At 45.3% G+C, this 19,883-nt stretch overlaps 1 protein-coding gene across 4 annotated transcripts in view; it reads left to right on the top strand.

Annotated features, from left to right (window-relative positions):
- Window positions 1-19,883, top strand: part of ATP10B (ATPase, class V, type 10B) — a 390,227-nt gene that overhangs the window by 297,093 nt on the left and 73,251 nt on the right. For 3 of the 4 annotated variants that reach the window (XM_010855328.1, XM_010855330.1, XM_010855332.1), the window contains exons 6-11: window positions 2,001-2,086; window positions 5,940-6,046; window positions 10,032-10,163; window positions 13,920-14,047; window positions 16,545-16,797; window positions 17,929-18,167. In XM_010855328.1, the coding sequence (XP_010853630.1) occupies window positions 2,001-2,086; window positions 5,940-6,046; window positions 10,032-10,163; window positions 13,920-14,047; window positions 16,545-16,797; window positions 17,929-18,167 (945 nt within the window). The remainder of the gene's footprint in view (window positions 1-2,000; window positions 2,087-5,939; window positions 6,047-10,031; window positions 10,164-13,919; window positions 14,048-16,544; window positions 16,798-17,928; window positions 18,168-19,883) is intronic. The other variant, XM_010855331.1, reaches the window with a different exon arrangement.

Below are 19,883 nucleotides of genomic sequence, written 5' to 3'. Positions count from 1 at the left end.
TGTGGAGAAGGAGACAGACAGAGCACCCAAGACAAGTGCCCAGAAGAATAAAAGAACACAGGACACTTCAGAAGGAAGGTCACTGGGAAGCCCCGCTGGAGGACAAGACAGCCAGGGATCCCTGGAGATGATTAAACGGGCGACAGTCTCACTGCAGGGTGATCATTAGCTCTCAGACCCGCTGCTGCAGACATCTGAAATGAGTTCAGATTCCAAAAGCCAGAGTGAGCCGAGTGGTATGGATCCAGAGGGAAGCACATGGCTTAATCAGGACCGCGAAGGCAGCTGACAAATCACAGTGTTATTTGTCATCATCTCAGAAGTCGGCAAGTGTTTGTCCCTGAAAAAATCAATACTTGGAGGTGGAAAGGGCTGTATTTTTAGAAACTCCTGGATGGGTAATTTATTTCAAGTGAGCAGAGAGTTTATTTATGTTGGCACCCCCACAGAACCAATGGACAATATATTTACACCAAGCCAGAAGACGCTGTCATTTCTTCTAATCAATTTACCCCTTTGAACAGTTGTACCTTGCAGCTTGGAGTGATAAATTCACTACTCAGGCTAAATCTCTACCCAGAGAACCAGTTCCAATGCCACCTTTAGCACTACTTCCTTCTATGGCATGGCCTGTTACATCTTTCAAAACTTTCCCACACAAATTCTGTCTTCTGAGGCACAGTGGTGTTAGCCCCATTCTATAGATGAGAAAATGGAGGCTCAATGATTGAATGTACTTTTAGCCAATGTAGGGTAGAATTAAAAGGAAAGATCTCCTCACCCCTAGTTGTATTTTCCTCAGGTTGGACTTTAAGAGATTGTAAACTAAAATACCTAACAAAAGAGAAAAAATGAAGAGGCAAGAATGTGTTTTAAATGCTTGGCTGCAAGAATGTTTGTGGGAGTAGGGGGTGGGGGGCAGTGTGGTGTACAAGTAAAGAACAGAGGGTCGACAGTCAGACTCGGATTCAAATTCTGGTCCTGATATGACCACAGGCAGCCTCTTAACCCTTCTGAGTCATAGTTTTCCCGTCTCTGCTGCTGCTGCTGCTAAGTTGCTTCAGTCGTGTCTGACTGTGCAACCCCATAGACGGCAGCCAAGTTCTTACTTCATAGAAGAATTGTAAGCTTGAAGAAAAAATAGCATTTCTAAAGTTCTCATCACAGCATCTGACAGAAGTAAGAGTCCAGTAAATGCTACTTATTTTGTTTTATTAGCTATTATTTTCACAGCATTTTTGCAACAGCCGACAGTTGAAACCAGGTCAGTGTTCAGTAGTGAAATATGGTGGCATTTATACAATAGGTTTCTATCCAGGTGTTTAAGAGATGTAGAAAAATGTAATAATGTGTAAAAATGTTCACTGTATATGACCACTAAGTCTGACTTTTTGAAATGCATAAATGTGGGTGTGTGCCCATACATAAATGTGTGTAGGTGTATGTACATACTTTTTTAAGCTCTGGAAATTCTAAATACGCAAGAATATTGGCTAGCTGTAGGTGGTGTGATTTATAATTTCTTCTTTTTGATCATCTATTTCTATACTGTCCAGTTTGGTAGCCACTAACCCCAGGTAGCTATTTAAATTAATTAAAATTAAATAAAAGTTAAATCAGTTCCTCAGTCATACTACCATATTTCCACAGCCACACACGATGTGTGGTTTCCACTTTAGACAGTGCAGACATAGAACATGTCCATCATGGCAGTAAGTTCTACAGGGCAACTTGAGTCTAGAGAATGAAATCCAGGCCAGAAAAAATTAGTCAGGACAGGACCCTCCCTTTACCAACCACTCAAGTTTTCATCTGCATCTACTTCTTCCTCCTTAATGAGGATGTTAGCTGTTTTTTCTAACACATTACAATTATCACGGTGCAACAAAGTGGGGATTACCTTATTTGCAATGGTTCTAACTATGATTAGCTCTCCCAGTGATCCTATTAAAACGAGATCCCTCTGACTTAATAACCTCACGGCATTCCCTCTCTCACAGGAGGTCCAGTTCCAACCAGAACATTTCCACAACACCATCGTGTGTGAGAAGCCCAACAACCACCTCAACAAATTTAAAGGTTATATGTAAGTATTTGCCACCTGTGTGTTGCTTATAAATATTGCCTCTGCAGCTAGAAGTTTTGTCTCGAAATGGCCAAACAAATAAGCATCTGGGTCCTAAGAAAGTTTATTTCTTTTTATCTTAAGAAAGGGCTAGAGAAACCTAACTAAATTGAGAAACCTTTTCCAGTCTTTGTTGCTGATGGAGTGACATTTAATTATCTCGCACGTTTAAATTCACTAATAGTTTTTTCAGAACTCTGTGAAACAGCATCAAAATCAAGACCACACTCTGATTCAGGGGAGGCAAATATGATTAAATTTAGACCAGATTTCTGAAGGAGCCTTTATTGCACTGTGGGTAAGAAAGGGGACTTTGGAGTTTGACAGACCTAGGTTTGAAACCAGGCTCTATCACTTATAAGCTGTGTGACCTTGAGTAAATTAATTAACCTCTCTGGGCCTTCATTGCCACTCCTGTAAAATAAAGATTATATCACAGGAATTTTCTTGTCTGAGAGTTGATCATACACAAAGCATGAAAACAGGCAGAGTAGATAGTTCATGATGTTACTGCTATTGCAATTACTGTTGTTATTATTTCAGTTTTGATTCAGCCTGAGAGTTTTGCTGTAATTTTGCTCCCACATTTGACAACTGGTCTTAATGCAAAAGACCAAAAAAAAAAAAAAGAGCAGTGGTGAAAGATGTGAATAAAGGCCCTATTCAGGGCTTTAAGCCTTTCAGAGGACTTTCTCAGAACATCATCTCATTTAATCTGCAAAACAACCCAGGGAAGTGAGAATTCTGATTCCCAGTTGTCAGACGGGAAATCTGATGATAAAAGTTTTCAGGATTCCCTCAAGGGCATACAGCAGCTACAAGGCAGGGCCAGGACTTGCATCCTGTCTTTTCACTCTAACCCCTGTGTTTTGCATTGTCTACATGCAGACAATGAGCGCAGACATGTTATGGCAGCTTCTCTACCAATAGGCTTGCAATGAGACTTCAGAAGATTTCTCAGGAGGCAGGTGCCAGGGCTTTCCCGCCAACCACTGTTCCCCAGGCCATATGAGATGTCTTGAGGAGCAAGATAAAAGGGGGAAAAGCAAGAACAATGCAAAAGAAATGGCAGATTTTCAGTGCAAATTACTTTTTAAAAAATTAAAGAGCACAGATGGAGACAGACAGAGAAGGGCGCAAGTTCCTGGAGGAGAAGAGGATTCATAGCAGGCATCTGGCGAACTGGAGCTTGTCACCCGCCTGGGCAAGAAGTCCTCCCCTCATGCAAAAGTTTTGTGGATTTGGTTCATCCCAAGGCTCCCATGCCTTGAGTCATTCTCCATCCTCTTGGAGAGCAGCCTCATTGCTGGGTTTCTATTTATAATCCTTTCTCCCCCAAACAGCTCATGCCAGCATCCAGCCTTTCTAAGCTTCAGCCTGGGCTCATCTCAGACAGAACTTTCCCAGCTCCATTCAACCCCCAGAACCTCCTCTTCCTGGTCACTGCCTCTAAAGGCAACTTTCCCCACCTGCCCAGGACTGGGTGAGCCCGGAAAGTGCAGTTGGTCAGTCTACCAGCCAGCCCATGGGATGCTGGCAAGTTCTCCATCATGCTCCCACATCTCTACCGAGGCCCACCACCCACAGATGACCTACACTCTCTTGCTGAGCAAACCACAGGTCTGATGCCTCCAGGTGTCCAGAAGCTTCTTTGGGCCTCCTTAATGTAGGAACTCTCTTGGGGCTACCCAGGCTGGCTAGAAACTGAGTAGTTTTTAATGCTTTGAAGATGAGGAATGTCAGATTTGACGATGCAATTTTTAAGCAATAAGATCAGTCCAGGGCAGTGGTTCTCAAACCCCTTCCCTCCTCTCTATCAAAGGACCTTTACGGTGTCTGACACGTTGTTGATTATCACAGCTGGGACGAGGTGCTGCTGGCATCTGGTGGGTAGGGGTCAGAGATGCTGCTCGGCATCCTATAAGGCACAGAGCAGACCCGCAACAAAGACTAATCCCACCCAAACAGTCAGTAGTATCAAGGTGGAGAAATACTGCCGTGAGTCAGTTAGATAAAGCATCCCTGTAAACAGTGCACTAAATAGAAGGGCTATGAAGGAACATTATGACCAGGAGACGAGGAAGATGCTGTCATAGGTTATCACCTTAGAGCATCATAAAAATGCCCTTTAAACCACTAGCTACTAAACAGTGAATCATTCAATATTCCATCTGTAGCAGCTCCCTCCATAAGGACAGGTGCGTCTTCAACTTCAGCCACCTTTATGATTTGTATCACACTCATAAACACTATATATTACAGATTTTTAATTGGCTTATTTTTCTCTTAATTTATTTCAGAAGAAAAAGTTATGTTACTGGCACTATGGGCAACCCGAATCACTGCTATATATAGCTTGCCATAGATTTATGGCAGTATTACTTTCCATATATAAATTTTATAACAGCAAAATTAGTAAAATGAAATCAAAACAGTTATTGTACTCTAACTACAGACTATTGCCAAAACCTCCTCCATGTTAAAAAATTAGATAAATAAGTGTTAGAAAGGATTAACAGAGATAAACTAAGATATTTCCTTGTTAAATTCAAAAGAATTGCAAATGGAAATGACTGATTCAATATAAATTAATGGGCTGCTACTTTAAGAATTCCAATGTAGTGAAAATCACATGAGGCTTGGTGTTTGGGGTCTGGGTTCCCAAGTCCTGGGATGTTCTATGTCCCGGAAGTATGTCCTTGGAAAGATCTCTCACCCTTTCTGAGTTTCAACTTTCTCATAAGCAAGGATAATCACCCTGCTAACTTCCCAGAGCTGTGAAGAGTCAAATAAAATCATGTAAGTAATATAGTTTATAAACACAGTAAAGAATTATTCTGAGTGTACTGAGTGGTATTGTAGCATTCTGGAGCCAGACTTCCTGGATTTGAATCCCCTTTCTGCCATGTACTATGATTGCCTCAGTTTTCCTATTTTTAAAATGGGTATGAAACATGACCTACCTTCTAAGGTTGTCATGACCATTATGTAATACGTAGGAAACATGACTGGACCTAGAGAAATGAAGTATTAAAGAGTTAGAAGGAGAGAAAATCCGTTAGGGTTCAGATGATTACTGTTCTGTTCTCCCCAGTGTTGTGAGGAAGTTATATTTAAACTTCCTAAAAATCCCAGAGGGGAAGGACATCAGGACTGAATGAGGACCAGACACAGAGTCCACCCTGGTGTGGGTTGACTCAGAAGTTTCTAGAGTGAAGTGGGAAATTGTGATGCTTCCTGAGTCTAGAAGGGAAGAGCTCTACGGATCTCCCCTTTGAGAAGCTGCCTCCCAGGATGTTGCGCAAAGGCCACTGGTCCTCCTGCTGTGAGGTCTGTTTATTTTATGAGGATGGAGCAAGAGAGGCCAAGAGGGGAGCCTCTGGGCTGCCCTTCCTCAAAGTCTCATGATAAGAGAGGTGGGACTGTCCCTTGTCCTCTACAGACTTGTGTGTGTAGAGTTCAGCTTGTGTGGGTGCAGACCCAGCAGCTGTGATGGGCGTGTGAACACTGCCTCAGGGAGCACAGCACCTATCCTTGCAGGGTCAGAAGCCAGTTCCCCCACGTTTTGCCCCTAAAACCATTTTGAATCTTCCTCGTCGGAGTTCTGCCTCTTAGGCAAAATCACATCCTTAGGGATAGGTAATTCTCCTCTAATGGTCCAGTCCCCATTAGGTGTCCTAGGACCAATGAAGTCTTGCATTTAAACATGGGAATTAGTTTCCAAGTTACTATTGCTTTCTGAAGAAGAGGGATCATGTTCACTCACCACTTCTAATTCTGAGACACTACCGTTCCTGTCTTTCATCATCTCCAGGGAACATCCCGATCAGACCAGGACAGGCTTTGGCAGTGAGAGTCTTCTGCTTCGAGGCTGCACCATCAGAAACACTGAAGTGGCTGTTGGCATTGTCATCTACGCAGGTTATTGTCCCTGAACACTTTCCTATGTCCCTGCCCTTTCTCCTCCTTCCTCCAAAACCTCCTCCAAATTCATCTTTAGTTGGTGGGAGCTCACATCACTTCTAACGGGTAGAGGCATGTGATTTCCTGTTTCTCAGCTAAGCAAACTAAGGCTGGAATCACAGCAGCTCACTTGGTCCACAGGAGACTTAATTCGATTCTGAGTCACTGTCACTCATCTGGATAACACGGGGAGGGGGACTCATGCATCCCTAATGGTTTTGTGACACTAACCATAGGTGGGATTGAAGAGCATCTTCTTGAGCTTGAGGAGTAACCTCACCAAACTTAGCAACATCTCCGTGTCTGCCTCAGTGTCCTCATCTGTACAATGGGAATAACATCTGTATCTGTCTCATAAAGCACTCCTGAGAGCACAGTGGCCCAGACATGGAAAGCACCCAGTGCCATGTGTAGCACATGAGGCCATGATGAGTCTTGGTTGTTGTTTTTGCAGTTGTTTTTATTATAAGCTTTATTCATTTTGTGGTTCTGTATACGGTGGTCTGTCTCTTCTTTGCACTTTGATTTTGCTTCCCCTTGAGAAAAGACAACAGCAGCACTTCTCATAATGAGATTTGGAGGGGGTCTTGGGACAGCTGAACCCCCAGGACCTGGCACCTGGCGCTCCACAGGTGCTCAGCCCATGTCTGTTTTCACTTGAACAACCGCAAACAAACCTCTATGGAGGTAATGCAGTCTCCCTGGAGTGTCTACCTTCCCTGGAACCCTCCAGAATAAGTTTCCCTGGATCTTGCACTCACTGGGACACCTTATAATATTTTGTTTACTTTTAGTTGGTATGTTTTTGTCTGCATAGAATCCAAACTTTGTTAGACATGGAAGAGCACTAACACATCAGTCTACCCCATGACTCCCTTTGGCAGACTGTGAGAGAAAAGTAGGGTTTTTTTGAAATAGTGTCACAATCTAGCTGGCTATATTTGTCAACACAGGTCACTGCTTTCGAGGGTCTTTGACAGTGGAGTTCAGTGCTGTCTGGCAGACTTTCTAAACATGACCCCTTCAATAATCCCTGCCCCACCAAAAAACCCTCATAAACATTGAGTTTTCTTCTCTGCCTGAGCAGAAACAAATCTCTGAGTGGATGACAGGAGTGGCCTATGAGAGGTCAGACAGAGAGGGAGTTAATCATGGTTACTGGGAGTCAGACTGCCTGGGGCTAAACCAGCCCTGGGCTTCCCTAGAAGCTCAGCTGGTAAAGAATCTGCCTGCAATGCAGGAGACATGGGTTCAATCCCTGGGTTGGGAAAATTCCCTGGAGAAGGGAACGGCTACCCACTTCAGTATTCTGGCCTGGAGAATTCCATGGACTGTGTAGTCCATGCAGTCGCAAAGAGTCGGACATGACTGAGCGACTTTCACACACACTAAGCGAGCCCTTGGCTGCAAGTTCCTGAAAAGCTGGTCAAGCTTTCCACACAAAAGGCACTGCTAACCTGTTCTCATAGGACTGTGAGGTTCAAATGAGATGATCTGTGAAAAGGGCTTAACACTAGCCTGGCACACATCAGGGTCTCAAAAAATGTGAGCCAACATGGTACTAATGGTGTTAAGTGTTGTCATCTAGAGCAGGGGTTCTCAGCATCAACACCGGTGACCTTTGTCCCAGATTGTTCTTTGTGGGGGGCGGGGGGCACCCTATAGGATGTTTAGCAGCAGCCCTGGCTTCTGCCAACTAGATGCCATTGGTGCCACCTCCTCAAAGATGATGACCAAAAATTTCTGAAGACTTTGTCAAATGTGCCCTGGGGAACCAAGTCCCCTGCGGAGAATGACTGGTCTGGAGCTATACTCTCTGCCTTGGAGGTATAGATGGACACAACAGGAGCGCCTCAGGATCAAAAAAAAGCCAAGTCGAGTTTCCCAAGAGGAAGAAATTCCACGTGGAGGTGTATGCTTCTCACTGCAGACATTTATTGAGGCCCTACTGTGTACCAGAAACTAGTTTAGGTACTTTATATGTATCCGTTCATTCCCTTATGCCAGAGCACACAACCATAATATCTCATTTTGCAGATGAGGAATTGAGATACAAAAGGATTAATTCCACCAAGGTCATATGTCTCCTGAGATTAATTCCCTCCAACCCAAGGTCAAGTGTCTAAGAGCCAAACTCTGTCAGACACTGGAGCCCACATTCTATCCACCACACCATGATGCCTCCTCCATGAGACCACATTTTGCCAAACGGACAGAAGAGTCTTAGGAAGTGAGGAGAGGGTGAAGGGGGTGGTCCCAGGATACCTTGTATGGGGTGAGCCCAGGGCAGGCAGGGACCCCGGCTATGGCAGCCCTTGAACAACTGCAGCCTGACATGATAAGCCCAGAGCGTGCTCACTCCTGCGGTTTCACTGCCACTTTAAATCCACAAGGCCACCAGCTAAACAGCATTAAACCACTCGCTGCTAGAGCTGATGTATTGGTTCTCTTTCATTTTGCACAGGAAACGTGTGACTGGTGTCTTTTAATTTGTCTTCTGAGGGGTATGGCACAGTAATTAAAATTTAGCAGCCCCAAGGGAAAGGCTCTGTTTAAAGACAAGGCTTAGTTAGACTGTCAGCTCTTAGCTGAGTGACTTGGGTACCAGGGGTCAGTGGAAGGAGAAATAGAGTGGGAATCAGCATCCTGGGTTCTCCACGCGGCTCTGATGTTCATGTATCCTTTCACTTGGAACAAGTCCCTTCTATGCTTCCATCATAGGTTTCTCCAACTGGAGAAAAGGGGCGACTGGATAAGATCAGTAGTTTTTAAATTTTATTATTTTTTCTTTGAACAAAATTTTATGCAGAACTCCAAGACAGGAGAGGAGCTGCCCAGAGTTAATGCTGGGGTGGAGGCCTTTGGCCACTATGCTCTTGTACAAGCAACAAACACCTTAGCAAAGAAGCAAGCATGAAAATGACTGGCCTCAAGTACAGTGCTGCCACAGGGCCTTGGCATGTACTGTTCCCCAGCCCAAAGCCCTTTTCTACCAACTTTTTCTCTCCATTCATGTCACCTCCTCTGAGAAGCCTTCCCTGACCATGCTCTCTAATGGCATCTCTTATTTTTCTAGCCCTTATTTATTGTTTACTTCATGGGACTTACAACCAACTGTAATGACCTTATTTACTTGTTTGCTTGCGTATCTTCACCAGCATGTGAATTGTCTGTCTTAACTACTGTATCCCACCACTAACCCATAACAGCCCCTTTGTGCAAATTAGAAGATGGCCCTTCCCCAAGACAGCCTTCTGTCGTTTGCTAGAAATGTGTCCTAAGAGGCTTACAAATCGATGACAGCTACAAAGTGAGGGCTGCCTCTTGAGTTGTGTAGGACACAGCCTGTGCACAGGAGCCTGGTCCACGCCCCCTCCCCACCCCCATGTCCAGCAGGTAGGGGGTGTTCCGTAAAAACCCGCTGTGTGTGTGAGGTCTCTCCAGCTGCTCCCAGAACTTCCCTATGCCAGGACACATCCAGGTTAGAGAATGAAGCCTCTCTTGTTTTGTTAATTTTTTAGGTTTTTTTTTTTTTCAATTGGAGTAGATGTGCTTTTACAGTGTTGTGTTAATTTCTGCTATACAATAACATGAACCAGCCATTTGTATACACATATGTTGTATCATATATCCCCTCCCTTTTGAGCCTCCCCCCCACCCCCCCACACCCCACGCCTCCAGGTCATCACAGAGCACTGAGCTGAGCGCCCTGTGCCGCACAACAGCTTCCCACTAGCTATCTTGTTTACACACAATAGTGTACACATATCAATCTCATTCTCCCATTTCATCCTCCCACAACCCCAAGACCTTTCCTGTGTCCACACATCCATTCTCTCCGTCTGCACTCTGTCCCTGCCCCGCACAGAGGTAAATCTCCTGCGGGAAGAGCCAGAGGCAAATGGGGGGGCCAAAGACTGACGATCTGACTTCTCCCACAAAGGCCATGAGACGAAAGCCATGCTGAACAACAGCGGTCCACGGTACAAACGCAGCAAGATCGAGCGGCGCATGAACAGAGACATCTTCTCCTGCATCGGCATCCTCTTCCTCATGTGCCTCATTGGAGCTGTAGGTATGGAATGTTCTGGAAAGAACAACCCCACAGGCATCTTCTGTTTCTTTTGTGCCAGTTGCCTCAACACAGAGCCTCAGTTTCCTTATCTACAAAAAGAAGTTAATAAATAAAAACAAGCCTACTCTGTATTTAACAGGGTGCCCATTCAGCCAAAATGCAGGTGACATTGTTCTGAAAGTTGTATGTGCCCTAAATCGTAGGAAGAGCATCTGGCATGTGTCTATTCAGGAAATACTTCCTGAACCCAGGCACCCCCTTACCCAGAGAGGGTAACAGATGAATCAATCACAGGACTGTCCTCAGAGAGCAGGAAGGTCCTCAGAGTCCAGCAGGAACAAGTCCAGCCAGAGAGCAGAATCAATAACACCATCTGTCACATTCAGTGAGGGCGGCACCAGGTACTGTGTTCCTTTCCTAGTGCTGCTGTAAAAGGTTAATGCAAATTGAGTGGTTTAAAACAACACTAGCTGATTCTGTTACATATCCAGGGTTCAGAAGTCCAAAATCAGTTTCACTGGATTAAAACCAGGGTGCCTGCAGGACCGGCTCCTTCCGGAGACCCTGGGCTCGGGGGAGCAGCCCCTTGTCTTTTTGGTTTCTGCTGGCCACCTGGGTTTCTGCATTTGCGGCACTGGGGGATTTTCAGGACTTCCAGGTGGTAAAGAATCCGCCTGCCAATGCAGCAGTCGTAGGAGACTCGAGCTCTGTCCCTGGGTCAGGAAGATCCCCTGGAGAAGGAAATGGCTCCGGTATTCTTGCCTGGAGAATCCCACGGACAGAGGAGCCTGAAGGGCTACAGTCCAGAGGGGTCATGAAGAGTCAGACACAACTAAGCGAATGAGCACACACACACACACACACACACATACACACCTTCGTTTTCAAAGCGCCTTACTTTACATCTCCTCCTCCTTGTCTGTGGGCATATCCCCCTGTGCCTCCTTGTTATAAGGACACTTGTAACACCATCATCAGGCCCACCCGGATAACCCAGGCTCCTCTTCACCATCTCAGGGTTCTTCACTCAATCCTGTCTGCAAGGTCCCTTCTGCATACTCACAGGGCCCCAGGTTGAGTACGCAGACACCTTAGGGGACAGCATTCAGCCTGCTGCTGGTGTTATGGGAGCATCAAGGAAGGAGGTCTTTCTGAAGCTGATTCTCACCAGAAGAGGAAGGTGGCAGGGACAGGATGGGGCCGGCAGCTGTGAAAGAAAAGAGAGGACGCTTTACCCCAAGGACAGCACAGACAAAGCACAGCGGCAGGAGGGAGAATCATTCTTTTGCAGAGGAGAGTTTGGCTATTTGGCAAGAGCAAAGCCAAGAATGGAACCCCGAACAGAGCAGGCTGAGGCCAGATCTACTACAGCCAATGCAGACCGCTGTGGGAGGAGTGATCCGGAGTTATTTCAGTCGATCCTTGGAGGGTAGGCAGGGCAGCGAGTACGATCCTCGTTCTTACTCTCCCGCTCTATGGCTCAACACTAAGGACGGTTCTTGACACCCTAAAGGAGGCCTTAAAAGAAGCAGGGAGGATCAAATTGAAGAACTCATATGCTGAGTCCAGAGCCCCCTGCTGACTCTGCACCAGGGAGCAGCTGTCTCGTTTGCTCTTCACTTTCTTCTATCAGAAATCGCACCCATCACTGTTGTTATACTTTATTTTTTAGAAACTATTTCTTTTTAATATTTATTTATATTTATTTATTTGACTGTGCCAGGTCTTAGTTGCAGCATGTGGAATCTAGTTCCCTGACCAGGGATCGAACTCAGGCCCCCTGCAATTGGGAGCACAGAATCTTAGACACTGGACCACCAGGGAAGTCCTCATCACTGTTTTTAAGACAGTGTCCAAGACCTAAAACGTTGCCCAGCCCACAAAGTTCTTATGTGTGACCACAGGGTTAGTCTTGTGCATGGCCTGGAGTTTTGAATGAATGCAGTTCCCAGGTGTATCTCACGGCACTCCAAGGGGGGCTCAAAGCTGGAAGGGCAGTACCTGCAGGGAGCAGAAGCCAGCAAACAAGAAAGCCACCGATTGGTTTTGTGGTCCATCCGTGTCAGCAGAGATGCTGCAAAACTCTTGGCTCTGTTTGGGGAAGGTTTTTTAGGGACCGTCAAACCGGGAAAGGACATTGAAGATCACGTCACTATGTCTCTAGAGAAAGGAGGTTAATGATTAAAGGGTCACAGAGTTAGACAAGATTCAGGCAAACCAGAAGCAGCTTGGAAGATTGCCCAAAATAAGAAATACTTTGAGAAAGTAATGGGGAGGGGCAGGATTCTCTTGTCTGAGAATAACAACTCATAGAGTGACAGGCCTCTGTTGGCACCTAACTAAAGTATAGCTCCTGTAGGAGGGGATGGCTCACAAATGAGCACCATTCCAGGGTTATTTATCACACATTTACTTTACCAGCCTTCCCTGGTGGCTCAGCTGATAAAGAATTCACCTGTAATGTGGAAGACCTGGGTTTGATCCCTGGGTTGGGAAAATCCCCTGGAGGAGGAAATGGCAACCACTCCAGTATTCTTGCCTGGAGAATCCCACGGACAGAGGAGCCTGGCAAGTGAACGGCTACCCACTCCAGTATTCTGGCCTGGAGAATTCCAAAGACTTTATAGTCCATGAGGTCACAAAGAGTCAGACACGACTGAGCGACTTTCACTTCACTACTTTAATGTATGAAGATGGAATTTCTTTTTTATTTGTCTGGATTGTCTTCCCCAGACCTTTCTGATCACCCAGTACCCACCTGGGCTTCAGAATCCCTCCAGGCCTCCTCCAGGCAGCCTGCTCTGATTTCTTTTATGATCTCTAGCTCCTCTGAAAGCCAGTGATCCTTACTCTGTACCATATATTTGGCCCTTAACCTCACATCTATAAGTCTCCTTTATTCTGCTGTGTATGATGGTATTTGGTCCAACCTCTTGGGCAAAGAAGTATCTTAGGGTCAGGGTGGCATCCTTTTTGCCTTTTATTCTCTATAGTTTCTGTCCTGGAGTCAAGAGCATTATACACATAGGTGATCCTGTTCTCACGGTAACCCCATAGGGAAGGTACTGTTACTAATTGATAGATAAGGATGCTGAGATTCAGAGAGCTCAGTGCCAGTTGCACTTATCAATCTGCACTTGATGGGTGTTGCTATCCCCATTTATAATTAGAGAAACAGAGAGTTCAGTCCGTATCTGAGGCTGTTGCTATGGGCTCTTATAGCATTCCAGGATCTAGCTCATGCCAGGTGAGATTTGTATCTTTACATCAGACTCCATGACTTGGTAGGGAACTCCTCAAAGACAAAAAGTAGGACCAACTCCTTTTTGAATTAATCAATTTTGGATATAGGGAAGGGGAGAGGCAGGGAGGAGTGAGTAAATAGAGTTGATGGGTGGGTGGGTGGGTAGATGGATGGATTGAGGGATGGATGATTGGATGGGTGGGTGCATGAAGGAGAAAACAAACAAACTCTTGTCCCTTTCTCTACTTCCAACTCCTCTATAATAGGATTTAAACAAAATCTAAGTAGTCACCATGCTAGTCTCCTCTGCTAGGAGGAGAGATTGAAATGTAGGGTATGTGAAGGACCACTTAGAGCTAAATGAATACACACACACAGTGTTATATAGAACAAGGATGTGCTCCTCCAAAGCACACTGATTTCTGGCAGTAGGTCAGGGACGGGCTGATGTGATTGACCAATTGAAGATTAAGTGGAGATTTTGCCTCATGCTTGGCTTTGCCTCCTCTCAGGTCATGGCCTCTGGAATGGAACCTTCACAGAGCACCCTCCCTTTGACGTTCCAGATGCCAAGGGCAACTACCTTCCCCTTGCCCTTGGGGGCTTCTACATGTTCCTCACCATGATCATCCTGCTCCAGGTAGGAGGTCCTCCCCATCTCGGGGCTCAAAAGACTAACGGCCAACACCTGTACAACTTTGCAAAAAAAAAAGAAAAAGAAAACTCAGTACTGACCCTGAGAAAGAACTAACTGGACTGAGATGAGAAAACATTGATTGCTTCTTATGGGTCTTTGAAGGTATTCGTATCTGGTATAATGTCAGGACCAGCCCTGCCTTGTGGAGGGGACCTTGGCCTCAGATAATAACAGAGGGAAATATTTATCAGACTCTTGTAATTTAAAAGTAAGATTACAACAGAGATCCACGGGTGCCTGTCCTGCCACCAGATCTAGAACTGGTGAACCTTCTGACCTGAGAACCACAACGATAACACAGCACAAAGAATGAAAACTTCCGAGCCCCAAGCATTCAGAGAAAGAAACCACAGGTTAGCGTTGTCATATTTGTTAGGTTGAAGAAGAACCAGCACTACATAGGAGAAAAGAAGGCAAAGGATGTAGACTACCTGTAAGAGAGAGGTAAGAAAGGCCCCTACTTATAGGTAAACACCTGCAGTGAGGTATAAAAAGATTTTAAAAAAACCCTCAGGCCCAATAAGAATTACAGTCTATTAAAAGATAGAGGAAGTTGTAGTTTTGTTTTGACAAAACCCCATCTGTTTGAATTCTTACAGTACTTGAGCATGTTTCTTGGCCCTCCAACAGGCAACGTTTTTCATTCATTAGTTCATTCATTCATGGAGCAAAGTAACCCTTTTTAAATATGAGGAGGAAGTCATGCTCTTCCTCTGCCCTGAACCCTCTGATGGTTTCATAACCAAAAGTGAAATAAATACAAAGGGAAATACAAAGTTCTGAGGCGACCAACAAGGCCTAAGTGATCTGGGCCCCACTCCCTCGGGGACCACATCTCTGAGCTGTCTCGCACACACGCCTGCTGACTCTCACCCCAGCCCTGCAGACACCCAGCTGCCGGCCCGTGCGCTGCCTGGAACATGCCTCCTCCCACAGATAACCTCAGGCTCACGCCCTCGTTTCTTCAGGTTTCAGCACAAAGGTTGTGGTTTCTGAAATATGCCCTCCCAGCCTTCACTCTTTACTTTATTATTTTTTTTCATGAGACTTCCCACCACTCAATATAGAATTTCTTTGTTTGTTTACTGGACTGGGAGGTCTTCAAGTCCAGGGCTTTTGTTCTGCGGCTGCTGCTGCTAAGTCGCTTCAGTCGTGTCCGATTCTGTGTGACCCCATAGACGGCAGCCCATTAGGCTCCACCGTCCCTGGGATTCTCCAGGCAAGAACACCGGAGTGGGTTGCCATTTCCTTCTCCAATGCATGAAAGTGAAAAGTGAAAGTGAAGTTTCTCAGTCTTGCCCGACTCTTAGCGACCCCACGGACTGCAGCCTACCAGGCTCCTCCGTCCATGGGATTTTCCAGGCATTGCCATTTGAAGGACCTAAAACAGCATTCAGTATTTGTGTGTGTTAGTCGCTCAGTCGTGTCCGACTCTTTGCGACCCCATGACTGTATCCCACCAGACTCCTCTGTCCATGGAATTCTCCAGGCAAGAATATTGGAGTGGGTTGCCATTTCCTTCTCCAGGGGATCTTCCTGACACATGGATTGAACCCAGGTCTCCTACATTGCAGGCAGATTGTTTACCATCTGAGCTACATCAGTGGACAGTGATCAACAATAAATCTGAATAGAAAACAGATTTAGGATTACCAAAGGGAAAAGAGAGGGAGAGACATAAATTAGGAGTCTGGGATTAGCAGATACACACTATCATATATTGGAGAAGGCAATGGCACCCCACTCCAGTACTCTTGCCTGGAAACTCCCATGGATGGAGGAGCCTGGTGGGCTGCAGTCCATGGGGTCTCGAAGAGTCAGACACCACTGAGCGATTTCACTTTCACTTTTCACTTTCATGCATTGGAGAAGGAAATGGCAACCCACTCCACTGTTCTTACCTGGAGAATCCCAGGGACGGGGGAGCCTGGTGGGCTGCCGTCTGTGGGGTCGCACAGAGTCAGACATGACTGAAGTGACTTAGCAGCAGCAGCAACTACCATATATAAAGCAGATAACAAGAATCTACTGTATAAAGTATTATCAATATCTTGTAATAAATTGTAATGGAAAAGAACAGGAAAAAGTATATACAATGTTATGTAGAGAGAATGAAATCACTTTGCTGCACACCTGAACCCAACACGACTCTGTAACTAGAGCTCCTTACTCCTTCCAGCTCAGTCATTTAACAAGCAGTGGTGAGTGTCTACCCCATACCAAATATTCCTGGCTCAGGAAGGCCTATGTGTTTTTCAGATTCTCCTAAGGATCCCAAGGCAGGCATGAGGTCACTGAGTTTAATTTCTCAGAGAAAACCCACTGCGTGAGCTGACCTGAGCTTTTCATGAAATGCTTTTGCTACTCCATCACTCAGGAAGGTCCTGAGATGGCAGACCAGCCTCTTTATCTGACACAGTGGGACTCAATCTCCCCACAGATACTGATCCCAATCTCCCTGTATGTGTCCATTGAGCTGGTGAAGCTCGGGCAAGTCTTCTTCCTGCACAACGACCTTGACCTGTATGATGAAGAGACTGACTTGTCCATTCAGTGTCGAGCCCTCAACATCACTGAGGACTTGGGTCAGATCCAGTACATCTTCTCCGACAAGACGGGAACACTGACCGAGAACAAGATGGTGTTCCGACGTTGTACCATCATGGGCCACGAGTATTCTCACCAAGAAAATGGTACGAGGGGGCTCCTGGGGGCCCCATCCTTCTTATAAAGAAATCACCCCTGCTCTCCTAAGAGAGTGGTGATTAAAACCCATTCTCCTGGCTCTCGGCAAAGGCTTAGTGGTTCTGTGGGAAGTAGCATCCTGTATCCCTGCGGCCTCCTTGTCACAGATCAATGCTGTTCTTATCACTTGTAAACTTTCATTTGCTCCTGAAGGCTATGGGTAATCTCCTGTGTGGTAGCCCTCCAGGTGGTTGATCTTTGTCCTCAGTGGATCTTTGCCTGGTATAATTGACACAGAGGCTATTTACCTGTCAGGAATGCACTGAGAAGATGTCCAAATTATGTTCCAGTCCTGCAACCAAAGTTTAGGAATTTTTCAGGTTACCTTACCTGACAGGACAGGCGCAGGTGGAAGCACATGGGATACAATCAGGAAATGCCCTCCATGCTAACTGACCTCTTGGGGTCACTGACACAAAGCTTTGCCTTAGGGGATGTGGCTAGAAATTGCCTGGATTGTCATCTTGCATAGACTGAAGGTGGCTGATACAGCTGACTGATCCCCTTGGTTCCTTCCCCCCACAACACACGTGTGCACACGTGCACGCACACACACACACACACATCACTTCTTTCATTCTTCATTCTTTTGAGTGGGAGGGATTAAGAAAGAGAAAAGAGAAGGTACCAATAGGCAGTCCAATCCCCTTTGCCAAAGTGATAACCAGGTACATGGGAGCTTCTAATCTTAATAATTACAGCTACCATTACCAATACTTAGAGTATGCTTATCACTTTTATATCGTTATATATTAAGTCTTTTATACATACCATTATATCATTAAGTCTTCAAAACAATGAGTTGGGTAGTTTTTATAACCCCTAATTGAGGAAGTAGAGGCGTGGGTTATGCGAAGCTCAAAGTCACATAGATAGGAGGTAGGAGGGCCAGGATTTGAACTTGTGTGACCAAGTTGTACCCCACTTTCACCAGTCAGGGTAACCAGCTATCTGTAATCTAGAGCAGCATAATGTTCTTACACCATGCTCTTTTAGCTTCACCCCCAAAGTCTACCATCTCCCCAGCCATGATCTGGCTGAGGTATGACTGAGGCAATAACAAGATTCCTTTCTTGCAGCTAAGCGACTGGAGACCCCAAAGGAGCTGGACTCAGACAGTGAAGAGTGGACCCAATACCGGTGCTTGTCCTTCCCAGCCCGAAGGGACCAGGGCCCAGCAACAATGAGGGGCCAAGGAGGGTCCCAGCCTCTGAGGAGGAGCCAGAGTGCCCGTGTACCCATCCAGGGCCACTCACGACAAAGGTCTATGGGGCGCTCTGAAATCTCACAGCCCTCTGTGGCCTTCAGCAGCTCCATAGTAAGTGCCTGCCTTTCCCTCTTTGAATTGCAAGTGACCTTTCTTGAGAGATAGGGGATGGTTCCAGGGCATGAAAGAGAAGGGTGTATAAACCCTGAATTGCTCTCAAAATGGCAGCCCTTGGTCTTGTTTGTAATCTGTATAGGTTTTGCATGTACGAGTCTGTTAATTTCAAATGTTCAATGTCTTGACATTGAGAGATTTCGAAATGGAATTAGAAAAAGTCTCCTCACTAAGCCAGTGTTTCCCTGTGGTGATAACTGATTTGAATTAAGAAGTCTGCACTCCCCAGGTTGGGTGTGCCATCCTCAGCTCATCGTGTCCCCCACCCCCTCTCTCTATACCCATCCCTGCACTGAGGCCCAGCAGCAAGTTCACTATGTACATTTTTCCAAAATACAGTTGATAGGAAAGAGAGATATCTGACATGTCCATGTTTCTATAAAGTGGAAAAATGAAAGGTGAACCTATAAGGCTTACAGGCTTCAAGAAAAATGGGAGAATGTATTTATTGTGATAATCAGAGAGTCTTAAGTTGTTATGAAGCAGAGGACATCTCTGTCAAATTTACCCAGCCCACCTCCTTCTCTTAGGCTAACTGCTTGGCCCCTAGGATGTTGAACTTTGCAAATTTGGGGTTTTCTGCATATGGTCCCTTCACATTCGATCCACTGGGACAGTTACCATTAAACATCTAGGTAGCATGAAGACACTGAGTTTGTTCACAAGATGAGGCAGCATGCCCTAGAAGCCAAGGCCAGAGCCAGGGCCTCTGACTCCTGTCCCATTCCACTGTCCTCTGCATCAAGCTCTTCCTCTAGGGAACACATCATTCAGAGTCTTCAATACTTACAGAGAAGGCCTCAGGGACCCCTGGTAGCTTGAACAAGACACATATACTCACAGAGGGACCGAAAGTGCTATCATCCTGTTAGAGCATTAGATTTTCAGAATGATCATTTTGGTAAATTTCACTCGTCTTTCATTCCACTCATTATACACATACACACTCACACACACAAACTACATGTGTTAACATTTTTGCAGTCATCATATACATAAATTGTAGCTGCTGCTTTTTTGGATTCTGACATGATATCAAAAGCCTTTTCTACATTGCTACCTAGTATTCATTACCCAGGACTGTGTTTTCATTACCCAGGACTGTGTTTTCTGACTGTGACAGGAAATTCTGTGAGTCTGTATCTTCTGGGTTCTTGTTTATCTAATTTAAGTACAAAGTTAACATACTTACGTAATTATATACTGCATGTAATAATGTACATTCTGTGCATGTATGTTATTATCATGCACATAAACACAGTAATAGCAAGGATAAAAAATAGCAATGTGTTAAGACATGTGATATTTACAAACCTACAAAAAGAATGATCCATTGATGACTCTGGGAATATTTTGGTTTTTATTTTTCTTTTTGATTTTCCCAAAAGAAGTAACAATAGGATATGCATATTGTCAAGTCTTTCTCTGATTTAATTCCGTCCCCTCTGAATGGAATCCTCTTCCCCCAGCTCTTTACCTAAATGTTTGGACAATGGATTCAGTGAGTTCTCTTTGGGCACGGGAACTAAATCTTGTGCTGCTGGAGTCTTTTGGTTTCTTCCAGTTCTGGATACCACAGGCATCCTGTGTATCTGAGAATGTCTCCTCCAGGAGAAAAAGGAAACTTTCCTGTGTAGATATCAGTTGGGATAT

This window comes from Bison bison, unplaced genomic scaffold, assembly GCF_000754665.1.
Source record: "Bison bison bison isolate TAMUID 2011002044 unplaced genomic scaffold, Bison_UMD1.0 scf7180017864363, whole genome shotgun sequence".
In the NCBI taxonomy this organism is placed as follows: Eukaryota; Metazoa; Chordata; class Mammalia; order Artiodactyla; family Bovidae; genus Bison; species Bison bison.
This window is presented reverse-complemented; position numbering and strand designations above follow the sequence as displayed.